At 44.7% G+C, this 26,478-nt stretch overlaps 1 protein-coding gene across 1 annotated transcript in view; it reads right to left on the bottom strand.

The window, feature by feature from the left end:
* Nucleotides 1-10,583: 10,583 nt before the first annotated feature.
* TAF2 (TATA-box binding protein associated factor 2) overlaps nucleotides 10,584-26,478 on the bottom strand; it is a 108,225-nt gene continuing 92,330 nt past the window's right edge. Inside the window, exon 27 of the mRNA XM_055431600.2 lies at nucleotides 10,584-11,537. Coding sequence (XP_055287575.2) covers nucleotides 11,347-11,537 — 191 coding nt within the window. The 3' untranslated portion in view covers nucleotides 10,584-11,346. The remainder of the gene's footprint in view (nucleotides 11,538-26,478) is intronic.

Here is a 26,478-nt window from a genome sequence, read left to right as displayed (position 1 = left end):
GCAGGGCTGGGGAAGCCCAGGACAGAAATCCGCTTCCTTGCAAACATTCCCTGAAGGGACCCCAAGCTTAAGGCAAAACAGATGTTCCCGAGAAATCGCCTCAGGCCCAGGGAAGCTCTCCAACCCTCCCCTTGCCCAGGTCTCCGCTCTTTCCAGCCCTCTTCTGCGTCCGCGCAGCCGCGTCCGCGCAGAGACCAGCCGTCCATGACAGACCTGTTCGAGTAAGACCTCAGAAGGACGGGCAGTCTTGGCATTGGCACCGAACTGGTCGTGTGGGGCCCTGTCCAAGAGTAACACAAACAGCTGCCCCTACTGAGCACTGACCACGCCAGGCCCTGGGCCGTGTGCCAGCTGTGGATGGGAGGGTGGGGAGATGGAGGCGCACAGGGGGCGTTACTGCCAGGATCACGCATCTAGCTAACAGTGGTCCTCGGATGCAAACCAGCTCTGTCGGACTCAGAAATCCAAGCGCTAAACCCCAAACTACACAGCCTCTCAAGATGTGGCACCTCTATTAAGACTCCTCTGAAAAATGGGCAAGCTGGACCAATTTGAGATTCCAGAGAGCCCAAGAAAAAAATAAAGTCCAGGAGGCATTGTGGAATGTTTCCATTTGCTTCTTAGACTACTGTCATTGTTTGCTGGCATTTTAAAAAATTCTGAATTCGAATGCCTTGAGCCAAGACATCCACACTTCTGGACCCATCTGCCTTCCTGCTCAGTCTCCCCTCTGCCTGCTGCCCTGTCCTCTGAAGGTTTTCAGCCCCTACACTGCAGATGCTGATTGCAGCCATGAAATTAAAAGACGCTTGCTCCTTGGAAGGAAAGTTATGACCAACCTTGATAGTATATTAAAAAGCAGAGACATTACTTTGCCAACAAAGGTCCATCTAGTCAAGGCTATGGTTTTTCCCGTGGTCATGTATGGATGTGAGAGTTGGACTGTGAAGAAAGCTGAGCGCCGAAGAATTGATGCTTTTGAACTGTGGTGCTGGAGAAGACTCTTGAGAGTCCCTTGGACTGCAAGGAGATCCAACAGTCCATTCTAAAGGAGATCAGTCCTGGGTATTCATTGGAAGGACTGATGCTAAAGCTGAAACTGCAATACTTTGGCCAGCTCATGCGACGAGTTGACTCACTGGAAAAGACTCTGATGCTGGGAAAGGTTGGGGGCGGGAGGAGAAGGGGACAACAGAATGAGATGGCTGGATGGCATCACCAACTCTGTGGACATGAGTTTGAGTGAACTCCGGGAGTTGGTGATGGACAGGGAGGCCTGGCGTGCTGTGATCCATGGGGTCGCGGAGAGTCGGACATGACTGAGCGACTGAACTGAACTGAACTGAACTCACTCTTTCATATATCTTCAGGTTGACCTTTCTTTGATCTCTGTACAGGGACGGTTACCCAGCCATGAGAGCAGGGTGGTGCAAAGTAGAAACCGGTAAAGTCAGAGCGGGAGGGACTGAAACTGACGGCTGTGTGATCAGATCCAAGTGTGGGCTTCCATGAGGCGTGACAAATATTATCCATCTACAGTGCCAACTGTGGCCTGGCGTTCGTAGATTACCGTGTGGAGAAGGATTCAGAGGCTGCACCTTGACTCAGCAGAGGGCCAAGATTGATTCCAAGGCTCTTATCAGCCACAGAATCCTTTCTCTGGACAAAAGCTTTTAAAGACTTTATAATAGAACAGATAAAAGTGAAGTTGCTCAGGCTGAAGCAGAGATGGGCCCCTGCAGTGCCACCCTACCGGTTTCCTTGAATTTCTACAATTACTGACACACTGTGTTCATGGAGATCCTCCTGTTCCTTAGAGGATAATGTAGAAATCACTGACAAATTACTGACTCCCCAGCCTTCCTTTACCCTCTGACATACTCTGATCCCCTGAGACATCAAGAGACGAGGTAGATGCCCAGCAGCATCACAAAGGAAGTAAAGGCTTCTGCTTCGAGTCGTTTATTTCATCAGCTTTCACGTGGTGGCAAGATGACAATAGCAAAGATAGATCCATTTCTGTTGCTCCAGAGATGTTTACCTGGCAAGCCAGATCCCCTCCATCTTGCCTCTGTGTCCAAGGCTGCTGTCGTCTCCCACGTGGGTGACTGCAGCTGCCTTCTAGCTGACACTCTGCTTCACTCTTGACCTCCATGATCTATTCTCCATGAACACAGACTGAACTTCCGAAATGTTACCCCAACTCACTTCTCTACTCAGGACCCCATGACAGCTTTATGTTTCACTCGGAATAAGCTTTCAAGTCTGATCACAGCTCCTACATGAACTCCGTGGTGACAGCCTCACCCATTATTTCCTGTTACTCTGCTCTAAAGCAATGGTTCTCACAGTTTAGATCCTGACACCCATTTTAGAGTTTGGAGGCCAAGATTGCTTTTATCCTAATACCGTGATGCTTGCATGTCTATTTTCTCATGTCTGTGTTCTCAGAGAACAAATATTTTGTTGATACAGATCCAAATCCCACATTGCAACTTCCCTTTAAAAGACTATCATTTGTTGAGTTTTGATGCAGTATCAAAGAAGCATAAACACAAACATCTAAAAAGGCTATTAAAATTCTCTTATATTTTCCAACCATGTATCTGTATGAAGCCAGATTTTATTCATATACTAAAACCAGGACAACACAATACAACTAACTGGACACAGAAGCAGCTATGAGAATCCAGCTGTCCTCCAGCAAGCCAGACATTGAAGAGATTTGCAAAAAAATGCAAAACAATATTACCCTTCCCATTAAAATGCTCATTTTGGAAAATATAGGCTATTTTAAATAAAATATTATTTATATTAATGTTACATGTTTATTATCATAATTTTAAATGAAGCAATACATATTTTTTAATGTCTTCATTTTTAACTTCTAATATGACAAATATAGCTAGAATCCATACAACCAAAGCTCTTGGGAATCCTCAATAGTTTTTAGGCGTGCACAGGGTCCTGAGACCAAAATGTTTGAGAATCACTGCTCTAAACTTATTGCCCTTCTGTTCCTCCCCATGCTCAAAAGAGATCTATTCTAAGGAATGGGCCCACAGGATTGTGGAGATGGAGAAGTGCAAGGTCTGGAGACTCAGGAGAGAAGAAGGTGGACGCTCCAGTCTGAGTCTGAAAGGCAAAAGGAAACAGAGGTCCCAGCTAGAAGAGCACCAGGCTGAGAGAGAACTCTTTCTTGCTCAGCCATTCGTTCTGTTCAATGACCTGGATGACGCGCACCCACTTAGCGAGGGCAGTCTGCTTCACTCTGTCTTTTGACCCAAAGGTTAAGCTCATCCAAACTCCCTCACAGATGCTCGTGTTTAACTGAACATCTAGGGAGCCTGTGGCCCAATCAAGTCGACATAAATTAACCTTGACTCCTTCCTTTCTTCAGGTCACCACTCAAATATCATGTGGTCAGAGTACTCCCCTGCGCCACCCTACGTAAACTAATACCAGCACGCAATCCCCTCCATCCTTGACCGTCTCATTTTCGTAGCGTGTTAACACCATTTATAAAATGTATGTCTGCTCTTTCATTTCTTCTTCCCTGTCTAAAATGTAAACTCCGTAGACTCCTGAACAGTTTACTCCCCATTTGCTCAGAACTGGTGCAGAGTAGATCTCACCTGAATGAATAACGACCGCATACTACTTACTTAGACTTGAGACCATAACCAGGATTTGAGGAAGCAAAGTCATTCGGGAGAAAGTACTGGGTTGCCCTGAAGTGAACTGTGGTGTGCACGTGCCAGACGTAGTTCTGGAAGCAAGGCAGACGATTATTTCTTTCACCCGAAATGCTGAAACTAGACTAAAGTCCAGGCGAGACTGGCTGCTCTAGTTTCCGAGGTCCTCGGGGACTCTACAGTGTGGCCCTTGCTTCTTGATCCAAAATGGCAGGTAGAGAACCAGCTACATGTCTTCACACCAAAAGAAAGGCAGAAAAAAACTAATAAGAAAAGTGACAGATGACATAAACAGATGGAGAGATATTCCATGTTCCTGGGTAGGAAGAATCAATACTGTGAAAATGACTATACTACCAAATGCAATCTATGGATTTAATGCAATCCCTACCAAATTACCAAAGGCATTTTTCACAGAACTAGAACAAAAAATTTCACAGTTCGAATGGAAACACAAAAGACCCTGAATAGCCAAAGCAGTCTTGAGAAAGAAGAATGGAGCTGGAGGAATCAAGCTTCCTGATTTCAGGTTATGTTACAAAGCTGCAGTCATCAAGACAGTATGGCACAAAAACAGAAATATAGACCAATGGAACAACATAGCCCAGAAATAAACCCACGCACCTATGGGAACCTTATTTTTGACAAAGGAGGCAAGCATATACAATGGGGCAAAGACAGCCCTTTCAATAAATGGTGCTGGGAACACTGGACAGCTACACATAAAAGAATGAAATCAGAACACTTCCTAACACCATACACAAAGATAAACTCAAAATGGATGAAAGACCTAAATGTAAGACCAGAAACTCTAAAACTCTTAGAGGAAAACATAGGCAGAACACTCGATGACATAAATCAAAGCAAGATCCTCTATGACCCACCTCCTAGAGTAACAGAAATAAAAAAGAAAGTAAACAAGTGGGACCTGATTAAACTTACAAGCTTTTGCACAGCAAAGGAAACTATAAGCAAGGTGAAAAGACAACCCTCAGAAGGGGAGAAAATAATAGCAAATGAAACAACTGTCAAAGGATTAATTTCCAAAATATACAAGCAGCTCATACAACTCAATACCAGAAAAAACGATCCAATCAAAAAGTGGGCAAAAGACCCTACCAGACATTTCTCCAGAGAGAACATACAGATGGCTGACAAACACATGAAAAGATGCTCAATATTGCTCATTATTAGAGAAACGCAAATCAAAACAACAGTGAGGTATCACCTCACACTGGTCAGAATGGGCCGCATCAAAAAGTCTACAAAGAATAAATGCTGAAAAGGGGGTGGAGGAAAGGGAACACTCTTGCCCTGTTGGTGGGAATGTAAACTGATACACCCACAATGGAAGACGGTGAGTGTTAGTCGCCAAGTTGTGTCCGACTCGCTGCGAGCCCAGGGACTGCAGCCCGCCAGGCTCCCCTGTCCACGGGATTCCCCAGGCAAGAACACTGGAGTGGGCTGCCTTTCCCTTCTCCAGGGGATCTGCCCCACCCAGGGATCGGACCCGCGTCGCCCGTGTCTCCTGCATCGCAGGCAGACTCTTTCCCGTGTGAATCAACAAGGAAGCCCATAAGGTGGAGAGATGACGTCCTCTGAGTTCTTTGATCCGCCGGTGCCTGAAGCCTGACGTCTTGGGTTCCTCTTTTGCTAAGGATGGTTCTGGTTGACTCTCAGTCCCCTGCATTTGAAAGGCCTAGAGACTGTCTCATTGAGTGAAGTAAGTCAGAGAAAGACAGATACATGATATCGCTTATATGTGGAATCTTAAAAAAAAAGGGTGCAAGTGAACCTAGTTACAAAGCATAGGTAAGAGTCACAGATGTAGAAAACAAACTCGTGGTTGCCAAGTGGGGAAAGGGTAGGAGGGGTAAATTGGGAGTTGGGATTTTGCAAACGGCTTCTTCCATTTACCGTAATGTTTTCAGTGTTCACAATCCTTCTCGTTTCTGGAAGCTTAGTAGTAATATCTCTTCTTTATTTCTGATTTTAGTAATTTGAGTTTCTTCCCCCTTGGTCAATCTAGATAAAGACTTGTTAACTTTGTTGACTTTTTCAAAGAGCCAACTTTTAATTTTCTTGATTTTCTCTATTTTCCACTTTATTTGTGCTCTGGTGTTTCCTCTTTCCTTCCTTATGCTTGATTTGGGTTTCGAAGGTGAGATATTAACATGAAGTCTTTCTTCTTTTCTAAGCAGGTATTTACAGATGTAGATTATCCCATAAGCAATATTTGGGTTTAGAAGGTGAGATAGTAACATGAGGTCTTTCTTCTTTTCTGTGCAGGCATTTACGGATGTAAACTATCCCATAAGTGATATTTAGCTGTATCCTGTAAGCTTTGGTATGTGAGCCTCCATTTTCATTTATCTCGCAGTATTTTCTAATTTTCATTATTTATGAGTCTGTTATTTAATTTCCACTTATTTGTGGAAACTTCTTTGTGTTTACTGATTTCTAATTTTACTCCACTGTGTTCAGAAAACTGTATGAATTCCACCCGCATAAATTTATTGTGACTGTTTTATGGTTGAACGTTGGGTCTATCCTGAAGAATGTTCCATACGCACGTGAGGAGAATATGCATTTTACTTTTAAGTGGGGGGCTCCGTGGATGGCCGTTAGAGCCGGAAGGTTTACAGTGTTGTTCAAGTCTTGTCTTCACTTCTTGGTCTTCTGCCTGATGGCTCCGTGCATTACTGAAAGTGGGCGTGTACATCTCCACCTGTCACCGCCGAACTGTCCGCTTCTCCATGGTGCTTCATGTAGCGCGGGGCTTTGCTGTTTGGTTCGTGTACACATATAATCATTACATCTTCCTGATGGATCGAGCCCTTTACCATTATAAAATGTCTCTATCTCGAGTAACAGAAATTTTTGCTTTAAAACCTTTTTTGCCTAATATTTGTACAGCCACTCAGCTTTTTAAATTGACTCCAGCTTCCTGTTTTGCATGGTATTTTTTAAAAGATTTTTTGATATGGGCCATTTTTAAAGTCTTCATTGAATTTATTGCAATATTGTTTCTGTTTTCATGCTTTGGTTCTTTGTCCCTGAGGCATGTGGGATCTTGGCTCCCTGACCAGGAATTGAACCCACTTCCTGCATTTAAAGGCAAAGTCTTAACCACCTAACTGCCAGGGAAGTCCCTACCTGGTATTTTTATCCATCCTTTTACTTTCAATCTATTTCTAACCTGGAATTTAAACTGTGTCTCCTCTGGGCAGTGTACAGTCAATCCTGTTTTTTACTTTTAATCCAGTTTGACATCTCTGCCTTTTGGTTGGATTGTTTATTAATTCATTCACATTTGTTCCTGATACAGTTTTTGTTAGTTTTTGTTACTGATTTACATCTAAAGTTAGATGTACATCTGCCATTTTAATTTTTGTTTTCTCATCTTTTTTTTTCTTCTTTATTCCTCCTTTAGGGTTTCCTTTTGCATTAAGTGTAACATTTTATTTCCTTTAATTGTTTTCACTATATTTTTATGAGTTATTTTCTTAGTGGTTTCTCTAGGGTTTATCATATATATCTTATCAAAACCTAGGATATTAACTTAATTTCAGTGAGATACAGAAACATTATTCTTAACATACCTATTTCTTATTCCCTTTTTGGGGCTTTTATTATTGTACATATTACATCTATCTATATATATATATACACAAACCCAACAATATAGTGTTATATATGTGCCATAATTAATTTTATGTCTAGTAAAGAAACTGAGAAATGAGAGAGTATATACTTACAGAGTTTGATATAGTCACGTTCTTATTTACCACTTCTGGTTCCATTTGTTCCTGTGGATTCAAGCTGTGATCTAGTGTCGTTTTCTTATTTCAGTCCAGCTTGATTCCCACCTACTTTCATTGCACTGTTATGTTAGATGGATTACATTTCTACATATATATATGAAATATACATATTAGGCCTGACAATTGCTTTTTAAATCGATTAAGAGTAGAAAGGAGGGGAAATATGCATTTATATTTTCTTTTATAATTACGTAGTTACTTTTACCAGTGTTCTGTTTTTTCATGAAGGGGGTTCATATTACCATCTGTAGTCACTTGCTTTCAGCCTTAAGAACTCCCTTTACTGTTTCTGGTAAGGTGAGTCGGCGAGCAGCACATTCCCTCAGCTTTTATTGAAATCGTGTCTTTGCCTTCACTGTGGACGCGTTGCTGAGCGTAAGGTCACTCTTTGATGGTCTTCTCGTCCACACTGCGACTCTGTCTCCCACGGTCTTCTTGCCTCTGCGGTTTCCGGGACGTCGGGTGTTAGCCTTAGTGGGATTCCTTTACGTGTGATGAGTCCTCCTCTCCTGCTGCTTTCAGGTTTTCCCCTTTGCCTTTGTGTCAGTCCTGACTGCGATGTGTCTCTCTGTGGGCCTCTTTGTGTTTTCTGCTTGCAGTTCATTGAGCTCCTGAGATGCAGACTGTCATCAAACTTGGGGTGTTGTTTCCAGCCATTATTTCTTTTCACATTATTTTCTGCTCCCTTCCCTCCTCTTCCGGGACGCCCATTATATGGACATTCATGCATAATGGTGCATGTTTCTCTGGCACTCTGTCTGTTTTTCTTCACTCACTTTGTTTTCTGTCCTCCGCATTGCAAAGTCTCTATCAGTCTAACCTCCACTTCACTGATTCTTTCAAATGTGTCGGTCCCTCCAGCGAATTTTTCATTTCAGTAACGCTTTTCAATTCCAGAGTTTCCATCTGCTTATACTTTATAATTTCTGCGTCTTTACTGACAATGTTTGATGAGATACTGTCATCAGAGCTTCCTCTATTTCCTTAAGTGTAGTTTCTTCAGTTCTTTGAACACATTTATAACGGCTGCATAGAAGACTTCATTAAATTCGGTCTCTAACCTGCTCACACTTTATGCACACCGATTTTCTTCCGAGTCATACCTCCGTTTCTTCCCATGGCTTGTGTTTTTTTCAGTGGGACATTCTAGGTAATACATGGCAGCAGTTCTGGATACGGATTTCTTTCCTCTCCTCCTGGGGCTGTGTGTGTGCCATGTGTGTGCACTTGTTTACTTGTGCAGTGGCTTGGCTTTACTGCTAGTGAAATCTGTTTCTGCTTTCCCACCCCACCCCCATGACTGAGGCTTCGCATGAACAGTGGTGCTGGGGCGCCCGTGGGCTCCGCGGGCGCTCTCTGGCCTTCTCTCCCTCTGCGCTCTGTGCAGCTGTCTGTCTCTTTCTGTATCACAGTTGGCTGTTAGGCTCCACTAACTGCATGGGATCCTTCTCTTCTTTCTGACAATACCCTGGGACAGAAACTGCTCCTCAGTGTCATCTAATAGAATATCACGGATGGTTTGAGGCAAGGCTTTGAGGTTTTCTCCTCACGTCAGGAAGGCTGGCCCGCCGGTGAACCTGATGCTCTCAGAGCTGCCAGCCCTTCTTCATTTCTCACCACGGAGTCTCCATTCCTGGAGAAGGACATGGCACCCACTCCAGTACTCTGCCTGGAAGATGCCACGGACAGTGGAGCCTGGTGGGCTGCAGTCCATGGGGTCGCTAAGAGTCAGACACGACTGAGCGACTTCACTTTCACTTTTCACGCATTGGAGAAGGAAATGGCAACCCACTCCAGTGTTCTTGCCTGGAGAATCCCAGGGACGGGGGAGCCTGGTGGGCTGTCGTCTATGGGGTCGCACAGAATTGGACACACCGAGGGACTTTACTTCCTTAAGTCTTCATTGTTTTAGAAAATGCCCTTGGGCTTGAATTTCCCCTTGTTCTGTTTCAAATAAAATCAACTCTTTTATGGAAGCGCCTCAGAGCTCGCTGTTCTTATCTGCCCTGGGCACAATCTCTGAAGCACTGTTCTAGGTGTGGGACAGGACTGGTCTGCTTCTCTAAGAGGGGCACCTCTGCTTTTCGAGTGGAGACTGGGGAAGGGTAGAAGCCCCTGGCCTCAGCTCGCCTGCTGAGACGTGCTAAGGCACGCCTCAGCTGGGGCCCCTGCAGGAATAATTGGAAAAAGAAGTGAAGAAGTAGCCAGCTCTTGTGTTAAGTCTTCTGAATCACCAGGCAGTCACCTAAGATGCAACTGAAGGACATCTGTTTTAACAAAAAACCCCTCTGTGTTTAATAGAAAACCAGTCATGAAGCTCCATTGTTTGATTAAGCATGGAAACTAAATGCTGACCTTTTAGGATAATAGCTGGCTCCTCTTGGAATGGAAAACAACTGCATGAGAATCAAAACCTGATGTGTGAAGTGTCCCCTCAAAGCAAGACAGTCAAAAGATGTTAGAAGTTTTCGCCAGGAAAATAGACGTCTCTATTTTTTCAATTAAGAATAAAACTTACCACTGCTAATTTAAACCACAATATGTAGAAATGAGGCCTCCCCTACTGCATGAAAGGAGCTGGTCCCATATCTGCAAGGTGTGAGGGACATGTGAGTCCTGGTGACCTCACATAGGATAACTGCATAAATGACTGTGAACAGAGGTGTCTGGAGAGCAGATTGTTAATCCATGCCAGGACACGCCTGTATTACATTAGCAGAAAACGTAGAACACATGGTTCCACATCTGTTTGCTCAAACACAAGATGAGCAGAGTATCACCGGTTTTACCTCCTCAGACTGGGTGTAAGAGCAGAAGATAAGTTCCACGGCGGCACAGTCTACGTCCGCCAGGCACGGACGGCCATGGCTGCTACACTTGGGAAACTGAAGGGCTGTCAGCTTTGACCTTGACAAGTAGGAACCTTAAGATGACAGTCATAACAATGATCTATCGGCCAACCAACAAACCACCTACTGTGGTCAATAGCATTTCAAAAAAATACTTACCACCAAGCTACTAGGATGGACACACTTACCCTCCAGGCCTAAAAGGAATGAGTTTTATTAAGATTTCACTCTCTCATCTCATATGCACTGATCAACACTGATGAGCCACAGGGTCAGTCCTGGCATTGTAATCTGTCCATGGATTTCAATGGTAAGTCAGTTCTCTGGTACAGGATTACAGGCAAGGTCCAAGTGCTTTAGCAGCATGCAATCAAACATCTTCATCAGGAGATTTTACAGCAGATCTGTAGTTAGAGAACTTGGCAAGGCGTCCCTTCATGGCCTGCTTTAAAATATCAACAGTCCCCAGCTTTCAGTGGTTCAACCTTTTTTTTTCAACTTTATGATGGTGCAAAAGTCAAAAGCATTCAGCAGAAACGCGGCCAGTGAGGTGTGGTGAGGCACCCTCACGACACCGGGCCAGCAGCGAGCCTTGACTCAGCGGCAGCCGAGCGGCCGTGGGGTAAAGGACGCAGACGCTCCACGGCGTCCTGCGCTCAGACGGCCGCGCTTGTCTTCACTTGCAGCTCAGCACTCGGTGAGCTGCACAAGTCATTCAGCACTCTGTTCTAAAACAGGCCTGTGTTAGATGGTTCTGCCCAGCTGTAGGCTAACATAAGTGTTCTGAGAATGCTTAAGACAGCTAGGCTATGACGTCTGGTAAGTTAAATCCATGTGTGCCTATAATATTTTCAACTTAACTATGGGTTTACTGTGTCATAGCCCATAGTTAAATCAAGGAAAATCTGTGTCTCAATAGTTTAGCTTCAGACTCCAGGGTGACGTTTCCATTATTCCATTTGTGTATTTATTGTAACTCTACTTACAGAACCGAGACACCCCGAGAGCAGGGGCCTTATTTTCTCCACGGGACCTCGTGCCCAGCAGGCATCCAGTGATACCTGCTGACTTGATGAGACCCTGATGACTACAGAGTCTGTAAAAGTTCAAAAACGAATCATAGCGGCTGATGAGCAGCACAGGGAGCTGGTCGTAGGAAAAAGATGAGTCTGTCCAAAGAGACAGAAGAGTTTACAGTCAACTGAGAACGTTCACGTTCACACTTCTAACTACATAATGTCTAATGCATGTGTCCGAGCGGATGCAGAGTCTAAAGTTGAAACATAAGTTCTTTTTAGAAAGTTCAGATAAAACTAATCAAAGCTGTTTACTTCAAGAATGGAAATAAAGACTTTATAACCTGGATTTCTCACAGTGTGTAAACGTGCATTTAACTGTATGGTGAAAGTGTTAGTTGCTCAGTCGTGTCTGACTCTTTGTGACCCCACGGACTGCAGCCCGCCTCTGCCAGGCTCCTCTGGCCAAGGTATTTCCCAGCAAGGACACTGGAGCGGGGTAGCCATTCCCTTCTCCAGGGGACCTTCCAAACCCAGGGACTGAACCTGGGTCTCCAGCACTGCAGGCAGATTCTTTACCAGCTGAGCCACAGGGAAGTAGTGACAGAATAATCACAGGAGTGTGACAGGGGACAGTCTTATCCAGACCTCTCATTTTTCAGGAAAACGGCCCCGCTGCGGCTGGGTGATCCATTTGAGGCCCCAACACTAGATACTCTAGTTGGGATTCAGAACCCAGGTTTCCAGTTTTCTAGAACCAGGATCTCTGCACAATATTACTCACTCTCTGGCTGATGAAATCACCTTCTGTTTTCATGGCCAGTTTAGTACAACCTGAGTCCCTGTGAAGTGCCTACAGCGACTTGCAGTGAGAGCAGATGGTTGAGAGAATAAGCAACGTGCACAGGACAGTGCCGTGACCTCCGCCCTCTGACTCACCGTCCGACAGGAAGGACCTCACATGGCCAGGGAACCCGTTTTAGAGGTAAAAGTTTATCTTGAGAAATACATGTTTTTTTCAAACCTTTTCAGCCCGTCGCATCTGCTGAGCCCTTTCCTCTCTCTCCACTGTATTCATAGTAACTAACGTGTGCCTGTTAGAGAATCTCTGTACAGTCCACTAGCTGAAAAAACAAAGCCCTCGAGAGGCTGTATCTCAGTGTTTGAAAGTAAGAAAATGAAGGGATACATCTTATGCGGTTCTCCTTCGTACCGAACCCTGCACGTCGGCCTGTATGCTGGCGTGTGAGCTTCTAACGACCACGCCAATCAAAATAAGGGAGTCACCTAAGGGAAAGCCCACCAGAGTCACTCTCGGCAATGCTACAAAGCGATGCCGTCATCGAGAAGCGCTGACGGCCCGTGAACAGCTAGCACTGTATGAGAGTTACATCTGAGAGAAAGGTGGCGGTGAGGGTTAGTTCCGAGTGCTGTGACCTTTGAGGACAAGGACTGTCCGTCTTATCGACAATATTAGCACAAGCCTAGAGCGTGGGAAAGGAGTGGGCACTCAAAACTACAGTCTGCTACACATACACTCCCCAGTGTAAAACAGGGAACTAGTGGTAGCTGCTGTGTAACACGGGGAGCTCAGCTCGGTGCTCCGTGGCAACCTAGACGGGTGGAGGGGAGGGGGAAGGAAGGTTCAAGAGGGAGGGGACACATATAAAATTAAAAAATGCTGTCTAAAGAGTGAAACGAAGGAGGGAAGGACGGAAGGGCGAGGAGGGGGGTTCAGCTCAGCTCAGTCTCAGTCGCTTCTGACTCTGCGACCCCATCAACAGCAGCATGCCGAGTCTCCCTTGATTCACTTGAAAACACGACACAGATGACAGTTTGAAAAGTATCTGCAAAGGAATTACATTTATCCCAAGTTTGTGTCATCCCCGTTAAAAAAAACAAAGGTGTGTCAGGCCCTGTGGACTGTGGAATAAACAGGAGGGCGACGGAAGCTGAGATGCTGGAGGGCGTCACCGGCTCGATGGACAGGAACCGGGACAAACTCCGGGAGACGGCGAGGGACAGGGAGGCTGGTCAGACTGCAGCCCACGGGGTCGCAGAGTTGGATGCGTCTTGGCGGCTGGGGAAGGAGGAGGGGACGGACGTGGGGTGGGGTTTGTAATACAATATTGTATTATATTGTACACAATATTGTACTACAATATTGTATTGTAGTATAATACAAACTTACGCACAAAAGCAGTTATAAGGGCACACTGTACAGTACAAAGAACACAGCCAACATGCTTACAGATGGAGCAGGCCCTTCAACCACTGTGAATCAGTGCGTCGCACACTTGTAACACATAACGTTGCACATCAACTACACTTCAGTGAAAAAGAAGTTAAAAATATCATTAGCCATCCAAAAAACATGTGGCACTAAAAGCAGAAGATCTGTTTGCAAGAAGCCTTGAGAAGGAAGGATTTTTATCTTGTCAAAGAAGCAACCGCAATTTTTCTTAAAAGAATCAAAGAAAGCAACTCTGAAGAACTCTTCTTCTTACCCTTTTATTTATTGTCTCCTTCTGGCCCTGTACCCCACACAGTAAACATCTGTGTCCCCTTAAGCTTTCAGCTCCCCTGCTGAGCCAGAGTCTTGCTGGCTTCCAGCTCTACGGTTTGCTTATTCTTTTGCAAAGAGGAGGCCAGAGGAACGATAATCTAAACAGCAAGGCACTGGGACTTCCCTGGCAGTTGGTCCATTAGCTCAGACTCCTTTTTTCCCCTGCACGAGGCATGCGTTCAATCCCCTGGCCGGGGAAGTTCACATGCTATGTCATCAAAGATAAATGAAAAAACTTATAATAAAATAAAGGAAGGCACTGAAGAAGAGGGATAAACAAGTCAAAAGTACAAGGTCAAAGATCTACAGCAGAGACCTTTCAAGCAGGGCGCCTCTGTGCTGCAAGGCACACGCGAGACCTGAGAAGACTCTTTAAAACCTCTGTTTTTATGGGTCTGCGTGCAAATGACACCGAGACTCTCACTTGCATCCCAAGTCAGACATGCGAGGTGCGTCCCAGGAGCAAGGGGCTGGGGACGGTGGTCATTCCGGTCCTCACTGACTCCTGTGTTTGGACATATTGCAGTTTATGTGTCCAGTTAAATGGACTGATGGGTTATATCACCTGGGTTTCACTAAACCAAACACCACAAAGTAGACAACTGTCTTTCAAAGATTCCTACCAAATGGACTGAAGACAATACAAATAACATAAGCACCAACAGCTTAAAAAGAGCTATGCCCACGCTTGTTTCACAGCATGAGCTCTTCCAAAGCCACATTACTGGATGAAAACGCTGTGACTGACCGTGTAGGTCAGGGCTGTCCAGCACAACTCACTGTGATGATGGAGATGCTCTAGACAGGCATGCCCAACATGGTCGTCTCTAACATACATTTTACCGAACACCTGAAATGCACCTAGTGCAACCAAGAAACTGCATCTTAATTTTTCATACCTAATTTAACTACTCACATGTGCCTAGTGGCTACTGCATGAACAGTGCAAGTCTAAGAGAGAACACACTCAGGCTGGACTCCAAATGCTTTCCCTTACAAACTATGACCGCTGGCTTAATGTTTTTATGCCTGTATTTCTTCATCATAATCATAACACCTATCTCATATGGTTAAAATGAAATGCATAAAAAGTACTTAAACCACTGCACAGTACATAGAAACTATTCTTTTGGCTCTAAAATCACTGCGGATGCTGATTACAGCCGTGAAATTAAAAGACGCTTACTCCTTGGAAGGAAAGTTATAACCAACCTAGATAGCATATTAAAAAGCAGAGATATTACTTTGCCAACAAAGGTCCGTCTAGTCAAGGCTATGGTTTCTGCAGTGGTCATGTATGGATGTGAGAGTTGGACTGTGAAGAAAGCTGATCGCCGAAGAATTGATGCTTTTGAACTGTAGTGCTGGAGAAGACTCTTGAGAGTCCCTTGGACTGCAAGGAGATCCAACCAGTCCATTCTAAAGGAGATCAATCCTGGGTGTTCATTGGAAGGACTGATGCTAAAGCTGAAACTCCAATACTTTGGCCACCTCATGCGACAAGCTGACTCACTGGAAAAGACTCTGATGCTGGGAAGGATTGAGGGCAGGAGGAGAAGGGGACGACAGAGAATGAGATAGCTGGATGGCATCACCGACTCGATAGACATGAGTTTGAGTGAACTCCGGGAGCTGGTGATAGACAGGGAGGCCTGGCATGCTGTGATTCATGGGGTCACAGAGTCGGACACGACTGAGCGACTGAACTGAACTGAAAGCAGATTAGAGAAGAAAAAAATTATTAATTTTAAAACTGGAGAAATAATACTTGTCGCTAATGAATTCTGAACAAAGCTTACATTGGGCTTTGAGGTATTAAGTAGTTGGTCCAAGGCTACCGCGAGTTGTGGGACATGTACAAAAACTTGATTTCATCGCCATCATATGCATTCTTGAATACATCTTATGATGAACGTTGTAGATATCAATACTACTCCATAAACTATATAATTTCTTTGTGAATGATATAAATACACTATTGAAAAGACAGAGACTGTCAGCATGAATTAAAAAATCACCAACCTGACCGAACTATGCCAGGCATTACTACATAAACAAATGTGCACACATGAGCTATATGCATTCGATTTCTTTTCAAATTAGTGCAGTGAGCATATAAGCCATTTCTTCTAAAAAATAAACTAAAATAATGGAGTGAATAATACAAATGTTTAGAGAGCTCTGGGCTAAACCAGAAGAACTATATTCATTTTAGCAAAAAAAAGTGAGTGTACAGGCATTTAATTATTGTGCTTAAGTCACATAGATAATGATTAAGTTAAATAACAAAAACATAAGAATGAAATAATGCCATCTGCAGCACTACGGCTGGCTCTACAGACTGTCATCCTCAGTGAAGTAAGCCAGACAAAGAAAGACAAAGATTACGTGATATCACCTGTATGTGGAATCTAAAGGGGAAAAAGACTTCCAACACAGGAATTGACTCACAGACACAGAAAACAAACTTCTGTTTGTTCAGTTCAGTTCAGTCCAGTCGCTCAGTCGTGTCCAACTCTTTGCAACCCCATCAATCACAGCACGCCAGGCCTCCCTGCCCATCACCAACTCCCGGAGTCACCCAAACTCACGTCCATTGAGTCGGTGATGCATCCAGCCATCTCATCCTTTGTCATCCCCGTCTCCTCCTGCCCCCAATCCCTCCCAGCATCAGAGTCTTTTCCAACAAGTGAACTCTTCGCATGAGGTGCGAAAGAGGCCAAAGTATTGGGGTTTCAGCCTCAGCATCAGTCCTTCCAATGAACACCCAGGACTGATCTCCTTCAGGAGGGACTGGTTGCATCTCCTTGCAGTCCAAGGGACTCTCAAGAGTCTTCTCCAGCACCACAGTTCAAAAGCATCAATTCTTGGGCGATCAGCTTTCTTCACAGTCCAACTCTCACATCCATACATGACCACGGGAAAAACCAAGCCTTGGCTAGATGGACCTTGGTTGGCAAAGTAATGTCTCTGCTTTTTAATATGTTATCTAGGTTGGTCACAACTTTCCTTCCAAGGAGTAAGCGTCTTTTAATTTCATGGCTGTAATCAGCATCCACAGTGATTTTGGAGCCCAAAAAATAAAGTCTGACACTGTTTCCACTGTTTCCCCATCTATTTCCCATGAGGTGATGGGACCACATGCCTTGATCTTAGTTTTCTGAATGTTGAGCTTCAAGCCAACTTTTTCCCTCTCCTCTTTCACCAAGAGGCTTTTTAGTTCCGCTTCACTTTCTGCTATAAGGGCGGTGTCATCTGCATCTTTCCCATTCTATTGTTTTCCTCTATTTCTTTGTGTTGATCCCCAAGGAAGGCTTTCTTATCTCTCCTTGCTATTCTTTGGAACTCTGCATTCAAATCAGTATATCTTTCCTTTTCTCCTTTGCTTTTTGCTTCCCTTCTTTTCACAGCTATTTGTAAGGCCTCCTCAGACAGCCATTTTGCTCTTTTGCATTTCTTTTCCATGGGGATGGTCTTGATCCCTGTCTCCTGTACAATGTCGCAAACCTCCGTCCACAGTTCATCAGGCACTCTGTCAGATCTAGTCCCTGTACAATGTCGCAAACCTCCGTCCACAGTTCATCAGGCACTCTGTCAGATCTAGTCCCTTTAATCTATTTCTCACTTCCACTGTATAATCATAAGGGATTTGATTTAGGTCATACCTGAATGGTCTAGTGGTTTTCTCCACTTTCTTCAATTTCTGTCTGAATTTGGCAATAAGGAGTTCATGATCTGAGCCACAGTCAGCTCCCAGTCTTGTTTTTGCTGACTGTATCAGCTTCTCCTTCTTTGGCTGCAAAGATTACAATCAATCTGATTTTTTTGTTGACCATCTGTTGATGTCCATATTGAGAGTATTCTCTTGTGTTGTTGGAAGAGGGTGTTTGCTATGACCAGTGTGTTCTCTTGGCAAAACTCTTATTAGCCTTTGCCCTGCTTCATTCTGTGCTCCAAGGCCAAATTTGCCTGTTATTCCAGGTGTTTCTTGACTTCCTGCTTTTGCATTCCAGTCCCTAGAATGAAAAGGACATCTTTTTTGGGTGTTAGTTCTAGGTCTTGTAGGTCTTCATAGAACCGTTCAACTTCGGCTTCTTCAGCATAACTGGTCAGGACATAGGCTTGGATTACCGTGATACTGAATGGTTTGCCTTGGAAATGAACAGAGATTATTCTGTCGATTTTGAGATTGCATGCAAGTACTGCATTTCGGATTCTTTTGTTGAGTATGATGGCTACTCCATTTCTTCTAAGGCATTCCTGCCCACAGTAGTAGATATAATGGTAATCTGAGTTAAATTCACCCATTCCAGTCCATCTTAGTTCGCTGATTCTTAAAATGTCAATGTTCACTCTTGCCATCTCCTGTTTGACCACTTCCAATTTGCCTTGATTCATGGACCTAACATTCCAGGTTCCTATGCAATACTGCTCTTTACAGCATCGGACCTTGCTTCTATCACAGTCCCATCCACAAAATAGGTGTTATTTTTGCTTTGGCTCCATCCCTTCATCTTTCTGGAGTTATTTCTCCACTGATCTCCAGTAGCATATTGGGCACCTGCCGACCTGCAGAGTTCCTCTTTCAGTATCCTATCATTTTGCCTTTTCATATTGTTCATGGGGTTCTCAAGGCAGGAATACTGGTTTGCCATTCCCTTCTCCGTGGACCACATTCTGTTAGACCTCTCCACCATGACCCATCCATCTTGGGTGGTCCCACACGGCACAGCTTACGTTGAGTTAGACAAGCTGTGGTCCGTGTGACCAGACTGGCTAGTTGTCTGTGATTGTGATTTCAGTCTGTCTGCCCTCTGATGCCCTCTCCCAGTGTCTACTGTCTTACCTGGGTTTCTCTTACCTTGGTCGTGGGGTATCTCTTCATGGCTGCTCCAGCAAAGCACAGCCGCTGCTCCTCACCTTGAACGTAGGGAACTGTTTGCCAAGAAACTTCAAAAAGTCACAATACTCCAGTGTGATAAAGCGAGGAGAATCTAATAATTAGATTTTGCTTTGTTAAACAGTAACGATGTTTTTAATTAAGTAAAACCTGATTATTAACTGACAAATTTTCTAGAATAGCTGGTTGTGAAAAGCCTATTTTGGTGACAAAATAGTTCACACAGTATAAACACCAGGGTAACACTGAAAATACTTATGGAATAAATAAATTTTCTAAAATTCACAGGAAAAATATCCACAGTCCAGTAAGTTTGGGAAAGGACAGTGTTAAACACATTTCTTTACCACAAGACTTCTTGGATCTTGTGATAAGCTACTGAGGGTCATGGTGAGTCTCAGAGGAAATATGCAGTTTCTCAACTGTACCCAATCATAAAATCTCCATTTTCTTATAGCATTTAATTCAAAACTTCAAAAACTTTGGTTTTGGGGACTTCCCTGGTGGCCAAGACTCTACGATGCTGATGCAAGGGGCCCGATTCAGCCCTTGACCAGGGTACTCGATTCCACACGCCACCACAAAGACTGCAGACACCACGTGCTGCAAGAAAGACCAAGCACAGCCAAGCAGATACACAAATAAATTTAAAAAAATTCTTTTTCAAAGGCTAGCTCCTCAGCCTTCTCTTCCTTAGAAGGATTTTTTTAAAAAACAGTATTCCTCCTCATGTGTTTCACAGTTTTCAGTCTTTGGGCCTTTGACCTCTCAAATATTTTTCCATGAAGTGCATGCATTTTCTTTAAAATCATAAGGTGAAGAAAATAAACTTTTATAGCTCTTCATGAAGTAAATAATCAAAGTTTCAGAAGTGATGAAAACACACACACAGTTTGGGACCACAGTTGGATCAGTAAATCTCCCCTCTGAGCAATTATCCCATCTACCCTTTGCTCAGTTACGCCCCTGTCAGCACCCTGCATCACCGCCGAGCACTGTCAAAACGGGGAATCAACGTCACTATGGTAGCAGAACTCCAGAATGTATTGAGATTTCACTAGCGTTTTCACTGATGTCTTTTCTGTTGCAGGATCCAATACAGGAAATTCCATTGCATCATCATCATATTTCCTTGGTCTCCTGTGGTCCATGACAGTCTGTCAGTTCAGTCACTCAGTCCTGTCTGACTCTTTGTGACCCCATGGACTGCAGCATGCCAGGCCTCCTTGTCCATCACCAACTCCTGGAGTTTACTCAAACTCATATCCATCGAATCGCTGATGCCATCTAACCATCTCATCCTCTGTCGTCCCCTTCTCCCCTTCAATCTTTCCCAGCATCAGGGTCTTTTCCAATGAGTCAGCTCTTTGCATCAGGTGGCCAAAGTATTGGAGTTTAAGCTTCAGCATCAGTCCTTCCAATGAATATTCAGGACTGATTTCCTTTAAGATGGACTGGTTGGATCTCCTTGCAGACCAAAGGACTCTCAAGAGTCTTCTCCAGCACCACAGTTCAAAAGCATCAATTCTTCGGTGCTCAGCTTTCTATATAGTCCAACTCTCACATCCATACATGACTACTGGAAAAACCATAGCCTTGACTAGACAGACCTTTGTTGGCAAAGTATTGTCTCTGCTTTTTAATATGCTGTCTAGGTTGGTCATAACTTTTCTTCTAAGGCGCAAGTGTCTTTTAATTTTATGGCTGCAGTCACCATCTGCAGTGATTTTGGAGCCCAAAAAATAAAGTCAGCCACTGTTTCCCCTGTTTCTCCATCTATTTGCCACGAAATGATGGGACCGGATGCCATGATCTTAGTTTTCTGAATGTTGAGCTTTAAGCCAACTTTTTCACTCTCCTCTTTCACTTTCATTAAGAGGCTCTTTAGTTCTTCTTCACTTTCTGCCATAAGGGTGGTGTCATCTGCATATCTGAGGTTATTGATATTTCTCCCGGCAATCTTGATTCTAGCTTGTGCTTCTTCCAGCCTAGCGTTTCTCATGATGTACTCTGCATATAAGTTAAATAAGCAGGGTGACAATATACAGCCTTGATGTACTCCTTTTCCTATTTGGAACCAGTCTGTTGTTCCATGTCCAGTTCTAATTGTTGCTTCCTGACCTGCATGCACATTTTTCAAGAGGCAGGTCAGGTGGTCTGGGATTCCCATCTCTTTCAGAATTTTCCAGTTTGTTGTGATCCACACAGTCAAAGGCTTTGGCATAGTCAATAAAGCAGAAATAGATGTTTTTCTGGAACTCCCTTGCTTTTTCGATGATCCAGATGTGACAGTCTATCATAATTATTTTTCATAAGTTTAATCATTTTGAGGAGTAGTAAGTGTGTCCCTCAGTTTGGGTTTGTCTGATTATTGTCTTTCCCTCAGACTGGGTAGACTGGGATTGTGGACTTTAGATCACAGAGAAGTGTATCTCATCACAGAACATGATGTGGACATGACTTAGCACTGGGTTTACCACGGTCACTTGGTTAAGGCCGTGTCTGTCACCCTTCCTCGCTGTAAAGCAACTATTGTCCTGTTTCCATAATCTGTTCTTTAGAAGTGAGTCAGTAAGACCAGTTCACAGTCAAGGGCAGGGGTCCTAGAGGTCGAGAACTTTGAAAGCCAGTTCTGCTTGGACTGGAGCACATTTTACATGAAAAGTTTCATTTATTTACAGTAAACTGGAAACAGAAGAGTCAGGAGAAGAAGATGGGAAAACAAAGTCACTTTACGCTATTTACAAGACAAGGATTTCACTGAAAGAATGATAGTTTGATCAAAATGTCTTTTTAGGGAGTTTACAAGACTTGGGTAGTAAAACAGCTTCTCTATTCTCTCAAGAATCATCCAAAAGCAGCAAGGAGAATGCGAAATGAACTGTAAACTTCAACTTCTAAGAAATTAGAAGAAATCAGGAACACAAATCCACAACACATGAAGAACGACCAAATACAGAGAGTGAAGCGTGAGGCAGGAGATGCTGACAAAAATGCCCTCCCCTGTAGCTCTCAGGCAAACTTGGCAAGAAAAAGAAGTCAGACAAAAGAAGACGTCAGAAAATTTAATGCACAGACATTAGAAAAGAGGTAATACAATTAGCCATCCTTTACAGATAGGATTATTTTCAAGTAAAACCCAAGTAATGCATTTAAAACATGACCCATTGGTGTATGGCAGAAACCAAAACAGTACTGTAATTATCCTTCAAATAGAAAGAAATAAATTAAGAAAAAAAATGCCGAGTATTTAGTAATGTGGATGTGATGGTTAATTTTAAATGTCAACTTGATGAGAGATGCCAAGAGATGCATGAATAGCTGGTTAAACATTATTTGTGGCTGTGTCTGGGGGGTGTCTCAGGACAAGACTAGCATGTGAATTGCTGGACTAAGTCAAACAGCAGGCCCTTCAGTGTTGGTGGGCGTCATCCACGTGGTGAAGGCCTGAGTGGAACAAGAAGCGGAGGGAGTTTAAACGCCTGCTCTGCCTGCATGTACGAGGTCTGGCACTGACCGTCTGCCCTCTGCGTGCATGAAGTCTGGCACTGACCATCCACCCCGTGTGTACGAGGTCTGGCACTGACCGTCTGCCCCCTGTGTGTACAAGGTCTGGCACTGACCATCCACCTCCTGTGTGTATGAGGTCTGGCACTGACTGTCTGCCCTCTGCGTGTACAAGGTCTGGCACTGACCATCCACCCCCTGTGTGTATGAAGTCTGGCACTGACTGTCTGCCCTCTGCGTGTACGAGGTCTGGCACTGACCATCTGCCTCCTGCATGTATGAAGTCTGGCACTGACCATCCACCCCGTGTGTACGAGGTCTGGCACTGACTGTCTGCCCTCTGCGTGTACAAGGTCTGGCACTGACCATCCACCCCCTGTGTGTATGAGGTCTGGCACTGACTGTCTGCCCTCTGCGTGTACAAGGTCTGGCACTGACCATCCACCCCCTGTGTGTATGAGGTCTGGCACTGACTGTCTGCCCTCTGCGTGTACGAGGTCTGGCACTGACCATCCACCCCCTGTGTGTATGAAGTCTGGCACTGACTGTCTGCCCTCTGCGTGTATGAGGTCTGGCACTGACCGTCTGCCCCCTGTGTGTACAAGGTCTGGCACTGACCATCCACCCCCTGTGTGTATGAGGTCTGGCACTGACTGTCTGCCCTCTGCGTGTACAAGGTCTGGCACTGACCATCCACCCTCTGTGTGTATGAGGTCTGGCACTGACTGTCTGCCCTCTGCGTGTACAAGGTCTGGCACTGACCATCCACCCCCTGTGTGTATGAAGTCTGGCACTGACTGTCTGCCCTCTGCGTGTATGAGGTCTGGCACTGACCGTCTGCCCCCTGTGTGTACAAGGTCTGGCACTGACCATCCACCCCCTGTGTGTATGAGGTCTGGCACTGACTGTCTGCCCTCTGCGTGTACAAGGTCTGGCACTGACCATCCACCCCCTGTGTGTATGAGGTCTGGCACTGACTGTCTGCCCTCTGCGTGTACAAGGTCTGGCACTGACCATCCACCCCCTGTGTGTATGAAGTCTGGCACTGACTGTCTGCCCTCTGCGTGTATGAGGTCTGGCACTGACCGTCTGCCCCCTGCGTGTACAAGGTCTGGCACTGACCATCCACCCCCTGTGTGTATGAGGTCTGGCACTGACTGTCTGCCCTCTGCGTGTACAAGGTCTGGCACTGACCATCCACCCCCTGTGTGTATGAGGTCTGGCACTGACTGTCTGCCCTCTGCATGTACAAGGTCTGGCACTGACCATCCACCCTCTGTGTGTATGAGGTCTGGCACTGACTGTCTGCCCTCTGAGTGTAAAAGGTCTGGCACTGACCATCCACCCCCTGTGTGTATGAGGTCTGGCACTGACTGTCTGCCCTCTGCGTGTACAAGGTCTGGCACTGACCATCCACCCCCTGTGTGTATGAAGTCTGGCACTGACTGTCTGCCCTCTGCGTGTATGAGGTCTGGCACTGACCGTCTGCCCCCTGTGTGTACAAGGTCTGGCACTGACCATCCACCCCCTGTGTGTATGAGGTCTGGTACTGACTGTCTGCCCTCTGCGTGTACAAGGTCTGGCACTGACCATCCACCCTCTGTGTGTATGAGGTCGGGCACTGACCATCCACCCCCTGTGTGTACGAGGTCTGGCACTGACCATCTGCCTGCTGCATGTACGAAGTCTGGCACTGACCATCCACCCTCTGTGTGTACGAGGTCTGGCACTGACTGTCTGCCCTCTGCGTGTACAAGGTCTGGCACTGACCGTCTGCCCCCTGCGTGCATGAGGTCTGGCACTGACCAGCCACCCCCTGTGTGCATGAGGTCTGGCACTGACCATCTGCCTGCTGCATGAACGAAGTCTGGCACTGACCGTCTGCCCCCTGCGTGCACGAAGTCTGGCACTGACCAGCCACCCCCTGTGTGTATGAGGTCTGGCACTGACCATCTGCCCTCTGCGTTTACAAGGTCTGGCACTGACCTTCTGCCCCTGCAGTCCTGGTTCTCAGGCCTCCACACTGGACTGCATTCTACACCGTGGACCCTCTGGCATTCAGGTCTTTGAACTACACCACTAGCTTTCCTGGGTCTCTGGCTAGAAGATAACAGGTTACACAACTTCTTAGCCTCCATGATCATCTGAGTAAATACTTTTTAAACAAATATATGTTGTTTCTCTGGAATTGATTAATACAGTAACAAGGCTCAAAATTAGCATAAAAGACTAGATAAGCTTATAATGAAAGAAAACACCACTTACAGAATACCAAATGAAAAAAAGTACTTTATAATAAAGCTAAAAAGAAATAGTATATTAATAGTTACACTGATATCCCTCATGAGAATAATCAACACTAAGATATCAATTCTAAGTTAACTCCTGATTTAAAACACAGCCAATGAAGCTCAACATTCAGAAAACAAAGATCATGGCATCTGGTCCCATCACTTCATGGGAAATAGATGGGGAAACAGTGGAAACAGTGTCAGACTTTATTTTTTTGGGCTCCAAAATCACTGCAGATGCTGATTGCAGCCAAGAAATTAAAAGACGCTTACTCCTTGGAAGGAAAGTTATGACCAACCTTGATAGTATATTAAAAAGCAGAGACATTACTTTGCCAACCAAGGTCCGTCTAGTCAAGGCTATGGTTTTTCCCGTGGTCATGTATGGATGTGAGAGTTGGACTGTGAAGAAAGCTGAGCGCCGAAGAATTGATGCTTTTGAACTGTGGTGCTAGAGAAGACTCTTGAGATCCCCTTGGACTGCAAGGAGATCCAACCAGTCCATTCTAAAGGAGATCAATCGTGGGTGTTCATTGGAAGGACTGATGCTAAGGCTGAAACTGCAATACTTTGGCTACCTCATGTGACGAGTTGACTCACTGGAAAAGACTCTGATGCTGGGAAAGGTTGGGGGTGGGAGGAGAAGGGGACGACAGAGAATGAGGTGGCTGGATGGCATCACCGACTCGATGGACATGAGTTTGAGTGAACTCCGGGAGTTGGTGATGGACAGGGAGGCCTGGCGTGCTGTGATTCATGGGGTCGCGGAGAGTCAGACACAACTGAGCGACTGAACTGAACTGAATGTCAGCCTACAAATGCAACTTCAGGGAAAGGCCAGGAAGATTCAAATATTAACACAGAAACATAAATCCACAACAATGGCAAATTCTCAGGAATGGAAAATCAATCAGTGGAAGCCAGGGGTTGGGAGATGGGAGAGTTGACTACAAAAGAGCGACGTGAGGGAGTTTTGGAGTCGTGGGCCATGGTGGCTTGATACACAATGTCAAACATTTGTCAAAATCCATAGAAATGTATACTACATGGAATGAGTTCTACTGTCTATAAATAAGGCAACTTGAAAAAAAAAGTATAACCCACAAGAATAGCCAAGAAATTCTGTAAGAGAAAAGTAATGAGGAGACAGTACATCAAAACATATCATAGTGTTACACTAATCTGAACAGTGTGGTATGGGCAGAAAGTGAACGAACCCATGAAACCAGCTACAAAGTCCAAAAGTGAACCCAAATTATATACAACACTTGCAAATTAGAGAGTAAATCTGGAATTTTAAACACATGGTATTGGGTATAGCATATTGGAAGGAAATAAAAAGTAGGTCCTTACCTCCTACCCTCTATCAAAATAAATTCCAGATTGACTCTACTTGGATAAATGATATAAATCTGAAATTTAAGACTTTAAAACCAACAGAAAAAACTGGGAGAATTATTTTATAATTATGGAATAAGAAAGACCTTTGTTGGTACAACACAAAATGTAGTAGTCATAAGTGACAACTGAAGACCTACAGGGACTTCCCTGGTGGCTCAGGGCTGGACCCCAGGGTCCTGACGCAGGGGCTGCGTTCGACCCCTGGCCAGGGAACAAGGTCCTTCTTGCCCCAACCAAGATCAAAGATCCTGCATGTGGCAACTAAGAACTGCTGTAGCCAAATAAACAAATTAAAAAAAAAAAAAAACTACATAAAAACTATACAAAAATAAAAATTTTTGCAAGTATCAATAATTTTAAAAATGCATACACTATACACCTGTATAATCTAGCTCTATACATGTAATACTGGCAATAGTAACTGCCTCT

This window comes from Moschus berezovskii, chromosome 16 (assembly GCF_049115385.1).
Source record: "Moschus berezovskii isolate FMDL1 chromosome 16, NW_MosBer_1.0, whole genome shotgun sequence".
In the NCBI taxonomy this organism is placed as follows: domain Eukaryota; kingdom Metazoa; phylum Chordata; class Mammalia; order Artiodactyla; family Moschidae; genus Moschus; species Moschus berezovskii.
This window is presented reverse-complemented; position numbering and strand designations above follow the sequence as displayed.